This window comes from Camelus dromedarius, chromosome 10 (assembly GCF_036321535.1).
Source record: "Camelus dromedarius isolate mCamDro1 chromosome 10, mCamDro1.pat, whole genome shotgun sequence".
NCBI lineage: Eukaryota > Metazoa > Chordata > Mammalia > Artiodactyla > Camelidae > Camelus > Camelus dromedarius.
This window is the reverse complement of record NC_087445.1, coordinates 6,239,133-6,258,383: the sequence shown is the minus strand read 5'-3', so window position 1 is coordinate 6,258,383 and position 19,251 is coordinate 6,239,133. Positions and strand designations below refer to the sequence as shown.

At 38.8% G+C, this 19,251-nt stretch overlaps 1 protein-coding gene across 4 annotated transcripts in view; it reads right to left on the bottom strand.

Moving 5' to 3' along the window:
• Positions 1-13,808, bottom strand: part of GKAP1 (G kinase anchoring protein 1) — a 57,161-nt gene extending 43,353 nt beyond the window's left edge. Inside the window, exons 1-4 of one of the 4 annotated variants that reach the window (XM_031447185.2) lie at positions 13,503-13,808; positions 12,925-13,059; positions 4,758-5,011; positions 2,117-2,260 (exon numbers count right to left, since the gene is read on the bottom strand). In XM_031447185.2, coding sequence (XP_031303045.1) covers positions 2,117-2,260; positions 4,758-4,967 — 354 coding nt within the window. In that variant the 5' untranslated portion in view covers positions 4,968-5,011; positions 12,925-13,059; positions 13,503-13,808. Of the gene's footprint in view, positions 1-2,116; positions 2,261-4,757; positions 5,012-8,419; positions 8,440-12,924; positions 13,060-13,502 lie in introns of those variants that run through there. The other 3 variants (XM_064490127.1, XM_031447187.2, XM_064490126.1) reach the window with 3 other exon arrangements.
• Positions 13,809-19,251: the final 5,443 nt, after the last annotated feature.

The window sequence follows — 19,251 nt, the reverse complement described above, 5'->3', positions numbered from 1 at the left end:
TCCACTAATGCGTACATCTCTGCAAAGAAATTCTGTATTTCCCCCACCTCCCTTTCAATTTCTCTTACCCAATTTTTCATCTCAGCCTAGTATTTCACCATTTTATATAACATGACTGTCACCTTGACTTTTACAAAACGTTCTAGAGCTCCTTGGATTTTATCAAAGCAAAAAATAGATGCTGCCTAAAATCAATTTCTGTTTCCCGTAGCAAACTTTTTTCAAAGTACGCTTTCACTCTGGACATTAAGTACAAAGTTCTTTTCCTTTTATGTGGTAGAAACTTTTCTTTAGTTGACATGAGATCAACTAAGGTCCAGTGTTTGCTCATAAGTAGGTGGAGTGGATGCTTCCTTACTGTCTATCTGGTTGCAGTTTAATGCCAGCTCTCAGATTTTTACGCTGGGGCTTTGCTGGTGTAAATTTACATTATCACTTTGATGATTTAGGAGTAGGAAAATTTGTCTTAGCATAATTTCTTTTTTGTATTTAAAATAAGCAGCCACATAACAGGCAAGATTTCAATATCCAGCTTTTGGAACAGCTCAGCCTTCAAAACCTGCAGTTTCTCTTAGTGCTGTCTACCTGTGTCAGAGAGAACACCCACTGTAACTGTATGCCTCTGCCTACTACAGTCACTGCCAGGTCCCTACTTTCAAAATCTATTATTCTACACACTAAAACACGCCGGGTGGTATACTGTCCATCGGTTCCAAGGCTTCCCCTTATCTCTTCCTCACCTGTCAGTGTAATTATCCCAGGATCTACTCTACTTCACATGACCTTGATTATTTTCCTACAAGTGAGGTTTCCAAAGGTGGTACCAGGTTTCCTAAGTGATGCATCAACAGTATACCCCGCAAAAATTCCTCAAAGTTCCTGAGCCTTGGATGATATTCTTACATAGCATTAGGGCCAAGATGACTATTTATTTCTTTTTCATAATTAACGGGGGTAGGAAGAAAGGCAATCAAATATCAGTGTTTAAATTCCCACATTACACAGAATTTATTTCAGTGCAAAATTGAGTAGTCTTTCTTTATAATTTTCCAGTGCTCCTTGGGCCACTGACAGAAAGTCTCTCTGGTGAAGACACTGGTAAATTCTATTACTGTCTAAACAAGTAGATCACTACATTAGTAATACATGTAAACCAGAAAAAACTTGTCATAATAAATGCTGTAGAAGGAAAAAAAGAGTCAAATAACTCCCCTAGAAAAATACAAGACAATTTATCCAGTATACCAGTGCCTGGAAACACCATTTAACTGACACTTGTAATGATTAGCCTGAGGCATTACAAAATCCTATAGAAAATGTTATGATCAACATAGTTTGTTAAAAGCATAGTTTAGTATATAGTCTAATTCTTTCAAAACTGGTAACCCAAGCACAATAGGTATAGCCACTCTATTAAGCCAAACATATGCTAAAAAAATACCTATTCCCAATAGAGCAAATGACAATATAACACATAAGCAAGTAACTATTCATTTCTCATACATATGGCATTTCCTGGAGTATATTCTTAGTATGTTATTTTCCTGGATACCACACACACAAAAAGAAACTGACTGTTTTTATTAAATTATCCATTTGATTTGGTTATTAATGACATGTATTTAATAGAGGCATAAAAGAACAAAACATCATGTAAATAGGTTAAAGAAGAAAACAAATGTCATAAACTATTTTATTTACATCAAGGCTGAAAAGGAAAAGTTTCCCCTCATAGTCTTTCTTTTTTTAAGCAAAACTGTCACTGAGTATTTTTAATAAGAGACTTCCGGCCTTATAAATGCGAGTGTTTACCTGAAATAATTAAATCCTGTTGTTCTACCTTCCTTATCTCTCCCTCACTTGTAAAAAGGCAGATGAATTAAAAACTCAAAAAATAACTGCTTAAAATTGCCAAAACTAACAAAAATAACAAATCTGTTAATCTGCTTTCCTAGTAATAAAAAACAGAACCTCTTAAATAGCAAACACACTTAAGTTAAACCAATATAAAATGCTCCTCAGAACAGTGGTGTCATGGATTCAGATGCACTGCTATCTTAAAAATGTATAAATTCACTAAAAACAGAACAAAATAATGTGATTAACTTAGCTGTACCTGTTCATCTCTTTGTCTCCATTCTTGCCAGTTTTCTTCTCGTGAATCTTTCTGTACTGTGTTTGGTAATAAAAGCTCATGTTGAGCATTACACACAGCATGGGAGGATTTCTGGGGAATTTTCTTAAAAGCAAGATTCCTGAGCTATGAAACAAAGAAAATATATTAAATTCAGTCTACCAATCCTGGGATATTAACAATTTTTTTGAAGTTAAGAAATCAATATTTTTATACTAAACATTCATTATGCTAACTCAAAAAGTCACTACTCGTATTTTTATAATCTTTGTAGAATGTTAATTTTGCTTTTGAGATAGTTTTGGTGGATTTCTAGATGAAATGATTAATAAGTCAGAGTGGCTTATACTCTATTAGACCACCATTTTAATGATTCTGCTTTACTAAAGGGAAGTTAATAGGAGTAGATAACAGGATAAGTGTGCTTTTAAAATGCAAAACAACAGGGTTCAATAAGATTAAAGTTTAACAGTTTACAAATTCAAAAGTTTAAATAGTTAGAGAAGATAGCTTAAGTAACTCTAGTCACTACTTTGCTAGTCCTGAAAAATACAGGGCCTAGTCCACAAAGTAACATAATGAACAGTACTGGCCAAGCCACTCTCAGTAAGAGTTATCTGAGACACAGTAGTTGAAACAAAGGAGAAAAATATTGAGAGGCTATTTTTGGATTACATCATATTCCCTCAAAAAATATGTTGTAGGCCTAACCCTTTGCTGTCTGTGAATGTAACATTATTTGGAAATAGGATCTTGGCAAATACACTCAAGTTAAAATAAGGTTATGCTGAATTAGGATGAGCCCTAATCCAATGACTAGTGTTCTTATAAGAAGGGTATAGACAAGGATACACAAAGGGAACACAGTAACAAAAGAGGCAGATTGGAGTGATCCAATCACAAGCCAAGGAATGCCAAGGATTGATGGCCACCACAAGAAGCTAGGAAAGAGGCAAGGAAAGGTCCCACTTAGTTTCAGGGAGAACACGGCCCTTGATGACACCATGGTTTGGACTTCCAGCCTCTAGAACTATGAAGAGAATAAACTTCTGTTGTTTTAAGCCACCTAGTTTGTAGTACTTTATTACAGAAACCCTAGGAAGCTAAAAAAGAGGCTTTAAATCGAAGATCAACAATTTAACTGACTATCCTGTTCTACAAGAGGGAGTGATGAGATACAAAGACCACTTTACGCAGCTGGTTTCTGCTGCAAAGGACACAGAAGAGGAGATGCTGCTGGAGATGAAGCCCTGGTAGGTAGACTGTTTATGTACTTTACAGAATGACAGCCATGGAAGTGGGAAGGGAGGATCCTCAGGCTCATTCTCAGTTACACAGTTTCTTATTCTCTAATGTAAATCCCACTATTTCCTTGTTTTCTGTTCCCCCAAATCATCTTTCATTCCAAAAAGAAAATGGTAGGCAATCAAAAGTTCTGTAAGATTGGACTTCTAAAAAGTTGTATGGTGGGGAAAAAAATGCCTTTTAAAGTGACTCTCTGTGGGGCAGAATTTTAAAAAGAGAAATTTAGAAAGCAATAGTAATGGAAATGTAATAAAAACAAACATGATATGTATGTTCATGTATGACTAAAGCACTATGCTGTACACCAGACATTGATACAACATTGTAAACTGACTATAATTCAATTACACACACACACACACACACACACACACACACTAGAACAAAACAAAACAAAACAAAAAGGAACAAACTTGAATTGAAAAGGCTTTTTCTAAGTCTGGGAATGTGATGAAGTGAATATAGGAAGTAAAAAACACTGTTGCTACTTGTCTCATTAAATGGTACTGAGAAAAGTTCTTACATATTTGCTCCTTCTATTAAAAGACAAACACAGGCTAGAATTGTTTTTCAGCATTTCTTTTAAAAATAAATTAGCACATTAAATGTTGGTCATATAACTCATGCTAGGAATGTCCAGGGGAGACAATCCTACCATGCACTTACTTCCCTTAAGAAAAAGATGACCATGAAATGCATAAAAATGTACATTGAAGGATAGTCATAGGATTATTGTCTATAGCAGTAAAAAAGTGAGAAATAATCTAAATGTGTATGACAAGGGTTCGATTAAGTAAACTATGACATAAACACATAGTTAAATAATGCGGAGTCCTTTAAAATAATGTAGATCTTTATTTACTCATATGGAAAACTACTCATGCTAATTTTAAAAAAGCCAGTTATGAAATTCGATTATATAATTTCATTTTCTTTTAAGTAAAATAAGAATGTATAGATGTGTACATGTTCATCCCTATATATTCATATAAGCTTACATTTGTGTACAGAAAACACACACCAAAATATTGATTTGTTGTATCTCTAGCTATATTTACAAATGACCTTTGTTTCCTTTCAAGATTTTGTTTTTCAGAAACTTTTTGGAATGAGCAAGTAAGCTTCTACAGACAGAAAAAAAGGCATTTAAAAAAAACGTTCATTACATTTGACTTTAAATATACACAAATTCATACCCATTCATTGAAGTCATATTTCCAAGTACTTATGGACCAGGAACTCTGGATACATGCATCAACAAGATAGTACCTGTCCTCCACCCACTGGGAAAGCAGATACAAATAATCATAATTGCTACCTCATTTGCTTCACTCTGTTGCTGTTCCTTCTTTTTTCTTCTTTTCTCTCTCTTCTTCTCATTTGTAGTTGATTTATTAGTTTGAGACTTTCCAGGATTTCGACCTTTGCTTTTTCCAGGCTCAGAATCGGAACCACTGCCACTGTCCACTTGCAACAAGGCGAAACGAGAAGCAGTGGTGGGAACAGAACTAAGTACTGCTGAGGCCATTGTAAAGGTTTCTTCTTTTAAAATACTTCTGTCAAGAATAATTCCTGTGGGGAGGAAGAAGAGGAGGCAGATGAGTAAACACACTTAGTAAAATTCATTCCAGATTCTAGAACAAATATAAATATAAATATATATATATTTACTTCTCCAGACACTGGATTTAGTAACATTTGGATTCATACCCACAGTCCTACTTGCAATAACATAACTTTTAAATCTTAAATAAACAATATAAAATTGTATAACAAAAATAGAAAAATGATATATTGAGATCTCACAATTATGACAAGACTACCACCAATACAATGTATTCATTTTTCCATGTATAATTTCTAAAAATTAATGATTTTTCTTTCTTTTAAATATACTGCCAGAATACACACATATTTATGAAGAATATCCTAAATCAATATAGTTTACAATGGAAAAGTAAGAATATCATTTTTCATGGTGCACAGAGACCCTTGGTTCAACAACATGTTCACCCCCAACTTCTAAGACAGGAAAAAAAAAAAAAGAGAGAAAAGGAAGACAATTCTTATCATATACCAAGTGCTGCCTTAAGTTTGATTCTGGAGACTGTTCTCAGTCACAGAACTGACAGCAAAACAGAACTTATATTTCCTCAACCAAAGGAAAACTTCAAATGCCCTTCACATGACAGTTTAGGTCACTAGTCTCAGTGCACCCAACCTCCTTCAGCTTTTTCAGAACCTTTTAAGCTTAAGGCAGGATATTAAATGTCCTCTTGTAATATCTAACCCAAATCATTTGGTTTTACAGATGATGCAACTGGCACTTAGACTGCTTAAGTCATTCTGCAGGTTACTGGCAAAATCAGGACCTGAAACTAGGTTTGCTGAACCTTACTCTGCAAATTCAAATTAAGAAGCCTTGTAATACTAGAAGACTAAGTACTCTCTCAATTCAAAACTGATTTTCTTAATAGATTATACAGCTCAGAAATTTATTTCTATTTTGAAATGTATCAGGTACACAACTGAATAAAATATTAAGTCCACAGAAATAAATGAATACTTCAAGTACCCAGCATTAAGATGAACAGAATGTTAACCCATCCCATGCCTCTCCTCAACAGTATCCCCCCAATTTCTGCCCTGTCCAGAAATAATTATTATCCTGATTTTTGTGTTACTTATTCCTTTTTCTTTATAGTTTTATCATGTCTGTCTTGAGTCACAGTGCTCATATCTGAACTAGTTACTGTCATTTCCACAATATCCTACTGCTCACAGAAGTCCACTCTATTCAGTATGGGAGATGACTATGCATACGTGTGAATACCAGGAGGTAAGGATCACTGAGGTCCATTCTGAAAGCTAACCACACACTATAGTTTTCATGTTTTCAGGAGGGAACAAAAATGAGAAGCATGTGTTCAATCTTCCATCTTAATCTAAGAATCCAGAAAATTATCTGGAAATCTTTCAATTTTTTTGGTAAAACAATGAAGAAAAATTAAAAGAGCTGAAATTTGACAATGTCATCTGGTAGTTACTAATCAAAGTATTTATATTATAATGCCATGATAATACCTACTGCTCAGAAATATGTGCATCAAGAAAAAATACCACAACATGCAGAAATGACATTACAGCAATAAAATTATGACATATTTTTAGGCTTAAATCTTTCCCACAAGCATGAGAGTTAAGGCTTGGAAGTTATTACAAGAAAGAAAATATTACAAAATGAAAAAGAAATTCCAGACTCAAAAATATTACGGAAAATATTAATTCTGCTTCAACTTCAACATGTTAAAATCCTGTAAGTTTTGGTCACTTTGAGCACTTTAGGTAATTTATTAATCCTACACAGTTGTTCAACATCTACTGTATTTAATTTTAACTGTTGGTACTATAAATTGTATATGTTAGCTGTTCACAAATATTCACTGCCCCTCCCTGAAAGAGAGTTATGTATCACTCTCATGTTGAACGCAGGCATGGCTATGTGACTCATCAGTGAAATATAAGCTTTAAAAGCCAGAACATGGTTCACCATGTTCTCTTTTATCTGCTTCTGTGATTGTGGAAGCGTATGTTGAGATGAAATCTCCATCAGTCAGGTCTGATGGAGTCTGAAGCTACAATGAACAAAATCTCTTTACTAACCTGTAATGGATATGTAGCTTGACCAAAAAAGCAACTTTGCTGCTTTCAGCTGCTGAAATTTTCAGGTTGTTACTGCAATATAGTCTAACCTTATCATGACTAATAGCTTACACAAATACATCTCTTTTCCATTTTAGGACTGGTATCAATACCATGAATTTCATATTTGGATTGTTCTGCATGAGTGAAATGTTCACAAATGTTCTAAACACCTCTCCAAAGATCATAGAAAAAATTTTTTCTGTGGCATAGGGCAGAACTTCCTCACCAGTGTATCATCAGATAAAACTCCCCTTAGTTCTTGGCACTGCCAAGACATCGTGGAGAATTGAGAGACTCTGGGCCAGTCCCCATCAGATGCAAGCAGCCTTATCTGCTGTTTCCTGCACATGTTGCCCTGCAGTTCTGTCAGCTGTGACCAGAGAAGTACTCAAGCCCCTGGAAATCTACTTCATCACCAGGTGCAGAATGCACTACTGCTCATCATGGTAGATAGGGCCATGGAACTGCTGGAAGAATTCATGTTCTAGGTGCCCAAAATGCAAGGCATGCAGTACCGGGAGCAGCAGCTGCTGTTAGGAGTGAGGAACACAAAATCTCCTAGTGAGCAAGGTTCCAAGCAAAAGCCTGAAAACTCTATATTCACAAACAGCAGATACTTCTCCCCATTTGCTAGTGGCATGTCTTTTAAATGGCACAAAATCTAGCAGCAAGGTGACTGCTCAAATAATGCATGTGCTTTCTGCAAATTAGAGCCTGTCATTATTTTACATACTTGAAGTTACAAAGTTCAATTGAATTTGAACTCCTTTCTTTTTATCACAAGAAATTCTGTATTACATTTTTGATGAGAAAACTTTTTAAATTTTTAAAAAATATTTTCAACTGTTATAAATTATTGAATATAACAAAATGTTTTGTTTTTACTACCTATAAAATTTCAATGGGGGTTCAATTTGAAGAAAGCACCATTAAAAAGTCTGGATCAGAAACCATATATTCTTATTTAAGGGATAAACCTATTATTCAAAAATTTATATTTGCGGAAGCAAGTACAATTTCCTCATTAAAACCCTAAAAAGATTTTGAAGTTTTATACAAATTCAACACTTATTATCTTTCCTAATACTTTATATTTTGTTTTACTTATCCTAGTCACACACTATTAAAAAAACAACTTAACAAATTTTTTTCCACTCAGCTCTACGTACACTGTAGATCTCCCCCTCAGTTGTGGGACAATGAGATGCCTCTGGTCCTTTGTGTTAGTAATGCAAAAGCCAAATGGCAGACAAGCACTGGCACAAGAATGCCCACCTGGAGCAAGAATGCCTGGTCAAGCCCAACTAGCTGCTTACTGTGAGCCCCTGAGCAATTTCCTTGAGCTCTCAGCTTCTTCACCTGTGGAATAGGGACGAGAATACCTAGCTTACTGAGTTGCTGTGAAGATTAAATATGTCAGTACGTGTAAAATGCTTAGAACAGTAGCCAGAACAGCAGAAGCACTCAAATATAAACACTGACTAGTATTTTTACTATGATAATTAACTGAAGTATGTCTTGAGGGCCTATGAGGCATAAGAGAAGTGGCACAAGCTATTGAAAAATATGGCTGAGCATGTCTGATTCCATAGCAAAAAGTGTTCTGAAACTCAAGTGAACATCTGGCCCCTCTAAAAGCTAAGGTTTTAATCTTTGAAATGAAAAGTAAAAAAATTTTAAGCACTGAGAAGTTGTGGTTGAGCAACCAGCCACTGAAAAGAGCCAAACACCTAAAGATCATACCTAACACACTACAGAAGAACACCAATCTATCTGAAACCCCAAATCACAGAAGTGACCATGCAGTGGACACACATGACAAACAATAAATGTTTCCTGAAGAAGTGAAAAGAAATAAAAGACAGAAAGACAGAGAAAAAAAAGCATTAAAACAAATACTGTTGACTGAGAAAAGAATCAGTGATAAACACTCAAAAAACAAAATAATTATTTTTCTGAGGAGGCAGCTACCTACGCTTTACCTTAGCAACCCCTGTGTTAGAATACTTTAATAAAAGGGTAGATGGAAAAAAAAAGGGTAGATGGAAAGGGGAAAATGCTCACGTCTAACGATCCTTTGGTCAGGAGTAGGGGTGGGAGAGTAGGAGAGTGGTAGTATTTGCACTATACTTTACATAACAGCAAATATTAAAGGCAAAAAGTGGCTCTACTTAGTCAGCAGTTGAGGGAGTAAAGAGATGGGACAAACAGAAGGGCTCGATCAATCTACGCTATACATTGTATGTAAAAAAAAAAAAAAAAAGTGACAAATAGCCAACATACCAACTATCTCAATAGCCATGAGAGAAATCTACATACCATATCAAAAGATGTATTAACTAAGTAGAGGAAAAAAGGAGGGGGGGAAATATAAATTTTAAATGAAAGAAGGAAATAAAAACATAAAAATAATCCCCAGTTTATAAATATGTGATTATTTATTTACATACCAAAAGAAGGAAATTCAGGGGTCTAATCAGTATGCTTATTTTCCTTTCTATAGCTTTCACTAGTTCCCCAAATATTCTATAATGACCGTATTTATCCCATAAGAAAAAAAAATCTCATTTTAAAAAGGGAAAATGGTCATCTGTACCCAAATTCAAAAAGGTAAGCATAATGCAATCAACGCAATATTGATTTTTCTGTCCTGTGTTGAAACTTAGGGCAACTACAGGTCAGAATTGACAATGAGATGCCTCTGGTCCCTTATGTGACTCAGAAGACAAATGACAGAAAGCAACTGTCAAAGGCTGATTATGTCATGTTTTTAACAGAACACTGCCTTCATTAATAAATTTTTCAGAATTTGCAAAAAGATAATCATGTTATATAATCCAGGAATTCACTTGAAACTGCTTTTTGTTTAAAGCTTGAAGAGAGAAAGAGATAAATAAGTAGGCCATGAAAACATCAGACTTTTTAAAGATAGTATTTCAGGGAAAGGCTAGGGTTAGTATTCCTTCAGTTTTGTGTCCTAAACTTCAGCATCTCCACCTATAGTCATATCTAAGAGATACTGGGTAAATAGAGTCAAACAGAGCTCTTCTCCCTCCTCCTACTAGTTTTTCTTTCTCTCTCTCTCACATGGTCAAATGCTCAGACATTTATATACATAAACTTAAAATAACATGGACATAAGGAAGGTACACAATGGAAAAATACAGCGGACATCCACTAAGCTACCTACATCGGTCAGCCTATGAACATAGTAGCCAGTCCTCTATATTAAACATTTACATGTTACGAAAATACTACACAAATCAGGCTTTCTAGTCCAGAAATTTAATGATTATTTCCTGTGTTTCTGCCTTTTCCCTTTGAGTCTCCTTTTAAAAATAATTTAAAGGCTAATTTAAGTAGTTGAAGGAAGACAAAATTCACAAGATAATTAAAAAACAAATGTTTCAGGTCAAATGCACAAGAAACAAGCTCACAAATCTAAATATGCAGGCAGCTCATCACGTAAGTAGAATATTTTATAATTTCTTGATGATTATCATTAGTAAAAACTATTAATTCCTCTATACTTGAAATTGCAGCAATGGCAAATTATATTGAAGTCTTCAGTTTATAAATACTCAGTACTCAAAAGTCAATTACCCGATTTATTAAATATTAGAGCTTATGTTAGATCTTTCTATAGCAACTATCCTTCCTCAGATTTTGTACTCCAACAAAGCAAACTATTTAAAATTTCTTGACCACACATTTAGTTTTACTTGTTCATATCTCTTTGCTGTGCCTTTTGCCTAAAATGCCACCTGTCTCTTTCACTTATAACTTATACTCATCCCACAAAATCCTGCTCAGGTGCTAGCATCTCTGTAAAGCTTTATCTCACCTGCCCACTGAGTTAATCATTCCCTCCTCTGTAACATTTCTGTACTTCATATTTACCTTTATTACTGAATAGATTTTATTAAAATGATCTGTTTAGTGTTGTGCCTAGTCCTTCATAAGCCTGAGTTCAACATCCTGAAAGGCAAGGGCCTCTTCTTTCCATCCCTAACAAAACCACAGGACCTGGCACACAAAAGATAAATATACTGAATTTAGTTTTTAAAAAAATACATTTCCCAAGTACATGTAGAGTACTTGGGAAGTACTATGCATTCCAAGTATCTATGTAAAGACATGTTCAAAGGCAGAATGGACAGCTAAAGGAAATGTAAAGTGCACTACAGATAATCCACAATTCCCATAATGCAAATATGAGTTAACAATAATTATTAGCGGTTCAGAGTTGCTTCACTGTAAATCCCACTCTATTAACTGATCATCACCACAACTAATTTTGTTTAGGAAACATATTTGTTAGGAAACATAACTGATTTTAAAGTACTGATTTAAAAGAATTAGGATACATCAGGAACTTAACTACTTTTAAAAATGAATAGTCTAAACTGCAAACAGCTGTATTTCCAAATGGCTGGTCCTCTACCAAGGTTTTGAGGACCACTGACTGCCACTATGATGTCATCCCTCTAGATTATGATCTCTCTAGGGGCAAGAAAGATAGTAGCAGTAGCCATACCTCAGTCCATGAAACTACAATTAGGGCATTTCAAAACTAATATATGTATACAATCCTCCATCGAGAACAACCAAATATATCCCATTTTATAAAATAACAACAGTCATCTTGCATTAACACTATCAGTCATCCTGATCAAAAAAGAAATTAATACAATGCAGCTGCCAATCAGCACAGGTTCAATTAAAAAAAAAAACCATAAAATGAAATGACTCTAAGTATGAGTGACTTAATATCTGGTGAATTTTTTTTTTAAAGAATTCTATTTCTGTTCTTCAAATAACACAGCAAAATAATATCTTTCACTTTGGCTTGTTATAAAGGTTCACAACCAGCAAGTGCCAAGTGCACACCAAAACTTTGCTCCCAATAGACTTACTGCAAACAAACCACATAAACTTAATGGGCATGTCCTATATTCCCTTTTTTCTTCATTAAATACTGCTTCCTCTCTCCAACCTGCAGCGCCTAGTTTCTATGGACTGAAAAAGATAAGCAAAAAGTACAAGCAGGTACTGAGTGAGGACCTGAGGGATTCTCCCACAAATAAAGCACATGTATTTTCATTTGCCTCCTTGATCTCCTGGTCAACTTCTGAGTTTTTTACCTTAATCTACAGAGTGAAGACATTTGATTGGTATCTTATAGATAAGTTTGTTGTAACCATTTGTATGAATATCCTTTATTAATTAGGAATCGACTAATGAACTAAAGCGTTATAAACCTGTTAAGAAAAAAATCTGTATTTCCATAGATTAAAATTTTTTAACATTTTAACTTGCCATAAAGTTTCTCTAATATCTTTATAGCTGCAAGTCAAATTTATTAAACTGATTCAGATTACAACCACAAACATGTTTACTACATAAAGAAACAGACGATACAGAACGGTGTAGAAAAAATTTCACTGGCTTTTTAGTAGAGAAAAGACGATCTTGTATTAGTGCTTCCAGTGAGAGTCGTAGCACCTACCCACTGTAGAATCTAGCTAAGGTAAAAATGAAAAATCTAAAAGAAGGTGGAGAAAAAAGACAATTTAATGAGCCATTTTTTTATCGTTACTGTTCAATATCTACAAAGCACCCTAAATGCTGGAGATGACAAAAATTCTGTAGGACTCCTTGTTCCAAACAATAACAGCAAAAAACAGACAAAAAACAAAACTCAAAACCCTTCTCTTTTACTTTTCAACAGCTAGCGGGGAGGAGTAGGAGCACTTTATTCAGAAAGTAATCCACTATACCTCATTCATGAACGAAAGCCAAATTTCACCCATAGGCTGTTAACCGATGCTCCAAAACTTACTCGCGCAAAGTACATACAGAAAGAAACAGGGCTGGGCGAGACCTAACTCGTGCAAGAGAAGCGGTTTCAAAACCTGAAAGGAGAAAACAGCGAGTCAGGTCGTCGCCCCAGAAATTTCCGAGCGCCTGGCTCCCCGGGAGGGAGCGCGATGCCCGCGGCGGAGAGGGGACGGCGGCACCTGTCACTCGGCGGCCCCGCGACCACGGTCACCCCCGGCCCCGACCCCCGCGGGGTCTGCGGAGACGCCGGCACGGCCCGGACGCCGGGGCCTGGGGTCGGCGAGGGTCTCTCTCCGCCGCCCCGAGCCCGGCGCCGAGCGTCGGGGCTGCGGCCCTTCCCGAGGAGCGGCCCTCCCGCGCACTCTGCCCAGCTTCTCCGGCCAGTGGGCCCGTCGCCTCAGGCCGAGTCCCCAACCGCCGAGCCCGCGGCGCACAGAGCGGCGCGGCCAAGCCGCCACCACCGCCTCAGGGGCGCCGGAGCGGACCCTCGGGAGGCAGCTCGCCTCCGCGTACTCACCGGGCCTCCCCGGCCGCCGGCTCGGCCCTCCTCACCCTCCTCCCCCCGCCGCCGCCGCCGCTCCGCGGCTCTCGGGGCGGCCGCACTGGGCGTTGGGACTGGGCTGGGTCAAGGGGCGGGGGCGGACTCGCGCCGGGCGGGGGTCGCGCGGCGTCCTGTGAACGGACGCCGGGCACTAACGGGCCCCGGGGCGCCGGGCCGGGCGGACCGCGGCGGGGAGCGCTGCTGCAGGCTGCGGTGAGGGGCGGGGAAAGCGCGGCGGCGAGCCGAGGGCGGGAGGGAAGTCCCGCCGGAGGGGGCGGTGTGAGAGCCGCGGGGCGGGGCGGGGCGGGGCCTGGCGCGCCCGCCGCCGCGCGCGCGGGGGTTTGTTTATTTTCTCGGTTGGTTGCGGCGCTGGCGCGTGGGTAGAGGTTCGCCCGTGACGTGAGCGCCCGGAGTTAGGGGAGAGGGCCAGAACCACCTGCTGGAGAAGGGGAGCTACGGGGGCCGGGCAGGGTCCAAACGTCTCACGTAGGCGGAGGCGCCGCGGTCTTTGGGGTTACTGGGAAGAGAAGGGCTTTCCCGGAGCGGGGGAAAGGAGCCAGGCCTCCCAAGAGAACTGGAGTCCAGGCCATTCCCCCGCGGTTGGGCGGCTTCACCTACATCGCGGAGAGCAGTTACAGGGCCCTGGACTGGATAAGGGCTGTGGAACCTGGGGGTCCGAATTCCCAGCCACTTGGAGCTCGATCTCCCGTTAGTGAAGTAGGGATGGTCCTGCAAATCAAGATTGGAATAAAAAGACTGCATCACATCTCTGTAAGGAAATAACATTGCCCAGTTCTCTGTAGTTACAGCATTTTGACATTATCTCCCTTGGTGCTCTATCAGGTAGTAGGAGTCTCATTTTACAAGCCAAGTTAAGTGACTTAAAGCCTCACAGCTAATAAATGCCTAGAGTCCGGACTTCAAATTCTGTGCTGCTTACCGCTGCATCACATTATCTCCCTAAATCACTTTGATTCATCTAATAGTAGACGCCCCCTAGGTAAGGTGCTGCAGGGTTACAGAGGGGGAGATGAAGATGTTATCCTCGCCTTCAGAGTAAGGAATAAAACAAGGATAAAGCAATTATAATAAAAGACAAACTATGATAGGTGCCATGTGGAAAATACAGAGTACAGCAGATCACGGAACTGCTCAGACCTGTCTGGAAGATCAGGAAAGAAAGGCAGTTGAGAAGGAGGAGGCATTAGGGATTGACACTGAAGGAGATGGGATAGTTTTATAGCCAGAAGAGGTAGCATGAGAACATATATGAAGAATCAGTGAAAGTCGTGTTCAGGAAAAGCAAATGGTAAGACTCTAGAGCATGTTGAGAAGTGGAGACACAGAGGAGAATGGGGCCTGAAATGCCAGGTGGAAGAATTTGTATTTGTAACAAAAGTTTGGGGAAAGAAAAGCAAGGTTTTTCTTTGATCTCTGTGAGTGGACACAGAAATTAGAGGGAAAATGGTCAGACAGATCTGCAATAAGCCAGATGAAAGGTAATGGTGAGTCTCAGCTAAAGGTAAGGCAGAAGGAATTTAAAAGAACTTGACTGAAAGATGATATGGAAGCAGAATCTACAGAATTTGGCCATTAATTGGTTTTCCAGTAAGAGAGGATAGCCTGAGAACATATCTGAAGGTTAGTCGATGAAGGGGGAAGAGAAAAATCAAAGACAGTGAGAGTTTTGAGTTTGGAGATAACTGTAAAAGACAGAAAAAAAGACAGTTAGAGATAGGAACTGCTTTAGGAGAGATCAGTTTAGATTTGAACATTTTAAGGCTTTGAAAGATTTTCCAGACAGCCAGACAGAGATGGACACTAAGAACTTAGATGTAAAGGCTTTGAATTATGGGAAAGAGGGTTGAACTAGAAAAGAGATTGGGAAGTTATCAGCCTAGCAGTGATATCACTGTGAGAGAAAAGAAGAAAACAAAGGGCAGAATCTTGAAGATACCTTGCTATGCAAAATGTGGTCAATGGCCCAGCAGCACTGGTGCCACCAGGGAGTTGGTTGGAAAGGTGGAATCTCAGCCGTCCCCACCCTAGACCTGCTGAATCAGCACCTTCAATTTAACAAGAACCCCAGATGATTTGTATCACATTAAAGTTCAAGAAACTAAGACCTAAATGAGAAAGAAGGGATCTAATCTAGGTAGAGAAGTCAGCAAAGAAAGAGAGAAGGAAGTGGGAGAAGCAGAGCAATGCAGAATCGGCAAAACAAGATAAATTGGAGTTTCACAAAGACAGGGGCAGGATATCCAAAACCACAGAGGTCGCAAAGTGTAAGGAAAGAAGGTATGTTTGAATTTTGTGATTAGGTGGTGTGGTCATTGTGCCCACGTTGTTCTAACTGAAAGCTTGGAGATTGCCCTTTGTGACTGGGGACAGCCTAGAAATATAATCCCCCCAGTCCCCACATACACAGGCCATATTGAAGTAGGTGTGTGGATTTGACAGCGGGACAAAGTAGAAGTTCTTTACTAGTTGCTTCTGTTTTCTCAGTGAAAGAAAATCATGTGGAGAAAATGCTAATTGTCCATCACAGTGTATTCTCCCCTTTCTGGGCACACAGACTATTTTCCTCAGCCTTTCTTTCAGTTAGCAATGGTCAAATGTGAAGTTACTGCTGGTGGAATGTGAGCAGAAATGATGTTCGTCACTGCCGGGCCAGCATGCCTCCTTCATGCATTTTTCCTTCCTGACAGCTGGATTATACAGATGACTACAAGCCCCTGGGGTTGGCAGAACCACAAGAAAGAAGGTGCATGGATGCAGGAGAGCTGCCCACTGACCTGGTTCCCCCATTCTGTATTATTATGTGAACAAGATATAAATTTCTATTGAGTGGGAGCCATAACAGTTGTGTTTATTTGTTATAGCAGTTTAGTCTACTCTGGCTAATGTAGTTATTAACTGAAAGTAATGAGGGGGGAGTTTGGAAGGGGGAGGGACAGAGGAAGAGAGGTGAAATAATAGTCTGTGAGTGTGGGAGAGGGAATTGACTAGGAAAACATGGTAAGGTTTGCAGACACTACTAAGGGCCCACCTGAGTGAGTGGTCATGAATTTACAGTGAGATCAGTCAATATGGTTGTGCATTTTTCTCCAGCTATATTTAGTTGCTTATGAGCAGGCACTGAGTAGGTAGTTTGGGATTACCCAGGACTGACTGAGATTTGGCCGGGCGAGTATGATGGGGGAGAGATGGGCAAAGTAGTTGAGGGTAAATGCAAAGGAGACATTATAATTTCAGATCTAGTAAGAAGGAAGGCTTTGAGAGGGGTAGGGAACTGTGAAAAGATGACAGGGTGAATAGAATGGTGTTTCTCATCAGGTTGAAGAATTGTTGGAGTTTAGGTACCATAGAGAATGACCTGAAAAGAGAAGAAATGGGTTGGAGAGTAGCGGGCTTGAAATTAAAATTGGAAGAGGGTCAGTAATGTCAAGGTGGAGGGAATGGCCGTGACAGTGGGTAGCTAAGATAGCACAGGGCAAAGATCGTTCAAACAGACGTGGTCCAAGAGTTGAGAGGCAGTAAGTGTTTGAAAGATATATCTATGTCTATATATTTACTTTGCAAAGAATTACCCACCAAAGTGACACTAGAGTTGGTGCAGTGAGTAGCTGTGGTGAGAGTGATAATGAGCCTGGTGCTAAAATCTTCAAAGAATGAGGAGCTGAATTCTCTGAATTAAGGTGTTGAAAGTCATCGGTGATTTAAGATGTTAAAGTCTTGCAGTTATCATGTTTCATTTAAACAGACGTTCTAAAGTTTTGTGTTACTAATGTGGGATTCTAATTGCTTCTCTTTGACCTCTCAAATTACAGATGGTTACTGCTTCTTTAAGAGGAAATGCCCATCTGTCCGTATTATAAAACACACACATGCCAGGATTCCCAGTTTAAATATCTGTGCTTTAAAATTTGTCATAAAAGAGTCTCTTCTACCTCCAACGTGTATCCTCAAATAGGTATATTAACAGTGATACTAGCCTTGCCACATCAAATAATGTGCTGTACATGTTCAAAATCTACATGGAGAACCACAGGTATTGCTTAAGTTAACAGAAAATAGGGATTGACTAGAGACCTGACAAATTAAAAATAACAAGAGAACCTGTAGTTTAGAAGATGATGCACCATGGTATTATATAGCATAGGGGCTCTGGAGTCAGACTGCTGGGAGGTAAGCACATCACCCATCTCATGGGGTTATTGAGGATAAAATACGTAATACATGTAATACATGTAAAGCATTTACAAGACTGTTTAGCACATATTAGCACTCGCTAAACGGTGTATTATTGTACTTCTATCTAATCCTTATGGAATTGCCTATAACTAGGACTTCTCCTACTTAGAAAATATGTTCATTACATCTATATAGATGGTACGGAGACTTCTGGTTAAACGTGGTGCATTGACCACATGTTTTTCTCCACTCACTCCAGATACCTCATTAAAATGACAGGGAAGGGATAAAAATATAAACCCATAAAGGCAAAGCGAACAGGAAAAGAGATCTTCTGCTGAAGAAAGATGTCAGCAAACTTGGGAACATGGAAACCAGATGGATGAGTGACAACTAATGTACCCAAACTGAGAAATTTAATACATAAGCTTTTGGGAGGAGGTAGAGCCAACCAGAGTGAACCTTTTCAAGTCCCAGGCCCTGGAAAGGCTCTGAAACTGCAGCTGCCACACCTTTGAAAGCAGAGGTAGAGCAGGGATGAAAATGAGAATGTATTACAAAAGTTTTATGAAGAACAGTGGGATCCTACCTTCCCCCAATCCCTACTTAATTCAGCAGATAGGAAGTTTACTTTCTGAAGAATTTGACTCAGAGCTCCTCTGGACACCAGGCAGAGCTGAGGACAGGGATGACTCACTCCACAGAAAAACAGAATTAAATGAAGTTGTGCATATTGAATTATGAGACATCCCCACCAGCTTCGTTCCCAAATTCGGATCCTAGAATGCTGGGATCCCATCAGGAAATTGGCAGCTTCCTCTGGGGGGAAAATTGGCTGGTCCAAGAGAAAAAACATTGACAGTTGGAGGGTTCTATAATGGAGAATGTGGCTTGTAACCTATCTTTTTACAGTGAAGCCCAACAATGGACAAGCCCTGCTCTTGCCAACAGAGGCTCCCATCAACTTTTAATCATCTCATTCTTAAATGTGGGTGAATAGTTAGAGGATCTCCAGATATTTGAAGAAACCCCCTTACATGAAAGAGCCTGAAATGAACAAACAGAAAAAAGGAAAAAAGAAAAGGCAGAGAGAGAGGTAGGGAAGGAAGGAAAGGAGGGAGGGAGAGAGGAAGGAAGGAATAAAGGAAAGAAAGAAGAAAAAACAAAAGAAACAGAGGAAATAGAGCCAATGCTGGGAGCAAGAAAAAGATGTCAAAATGAAAAAGATTTTAACTTGCATATGTTCAGGAATCTGCTGGAAGGAGGTACCCCATCAAAATAAGGGTGTAAAACAAGAAACAGAAACACACGGGGCCTAGTAAATGGTCAAAGTTACCATCAGTCTTTCCTTAACAGACTATGCTCCTTAATGGATGGGTCTGTGATTTATTCAACTATGTTTCCTTTAGCAGTTAGCACTTAGCATAAGACCCAGCACATAAAAATTTATTGAATAAGTTAGCTTTCTCTGCATTTCCATTAATCTTTAAAATACATAGCATTGAGAAATATACAGAGAGTACCCTCACGA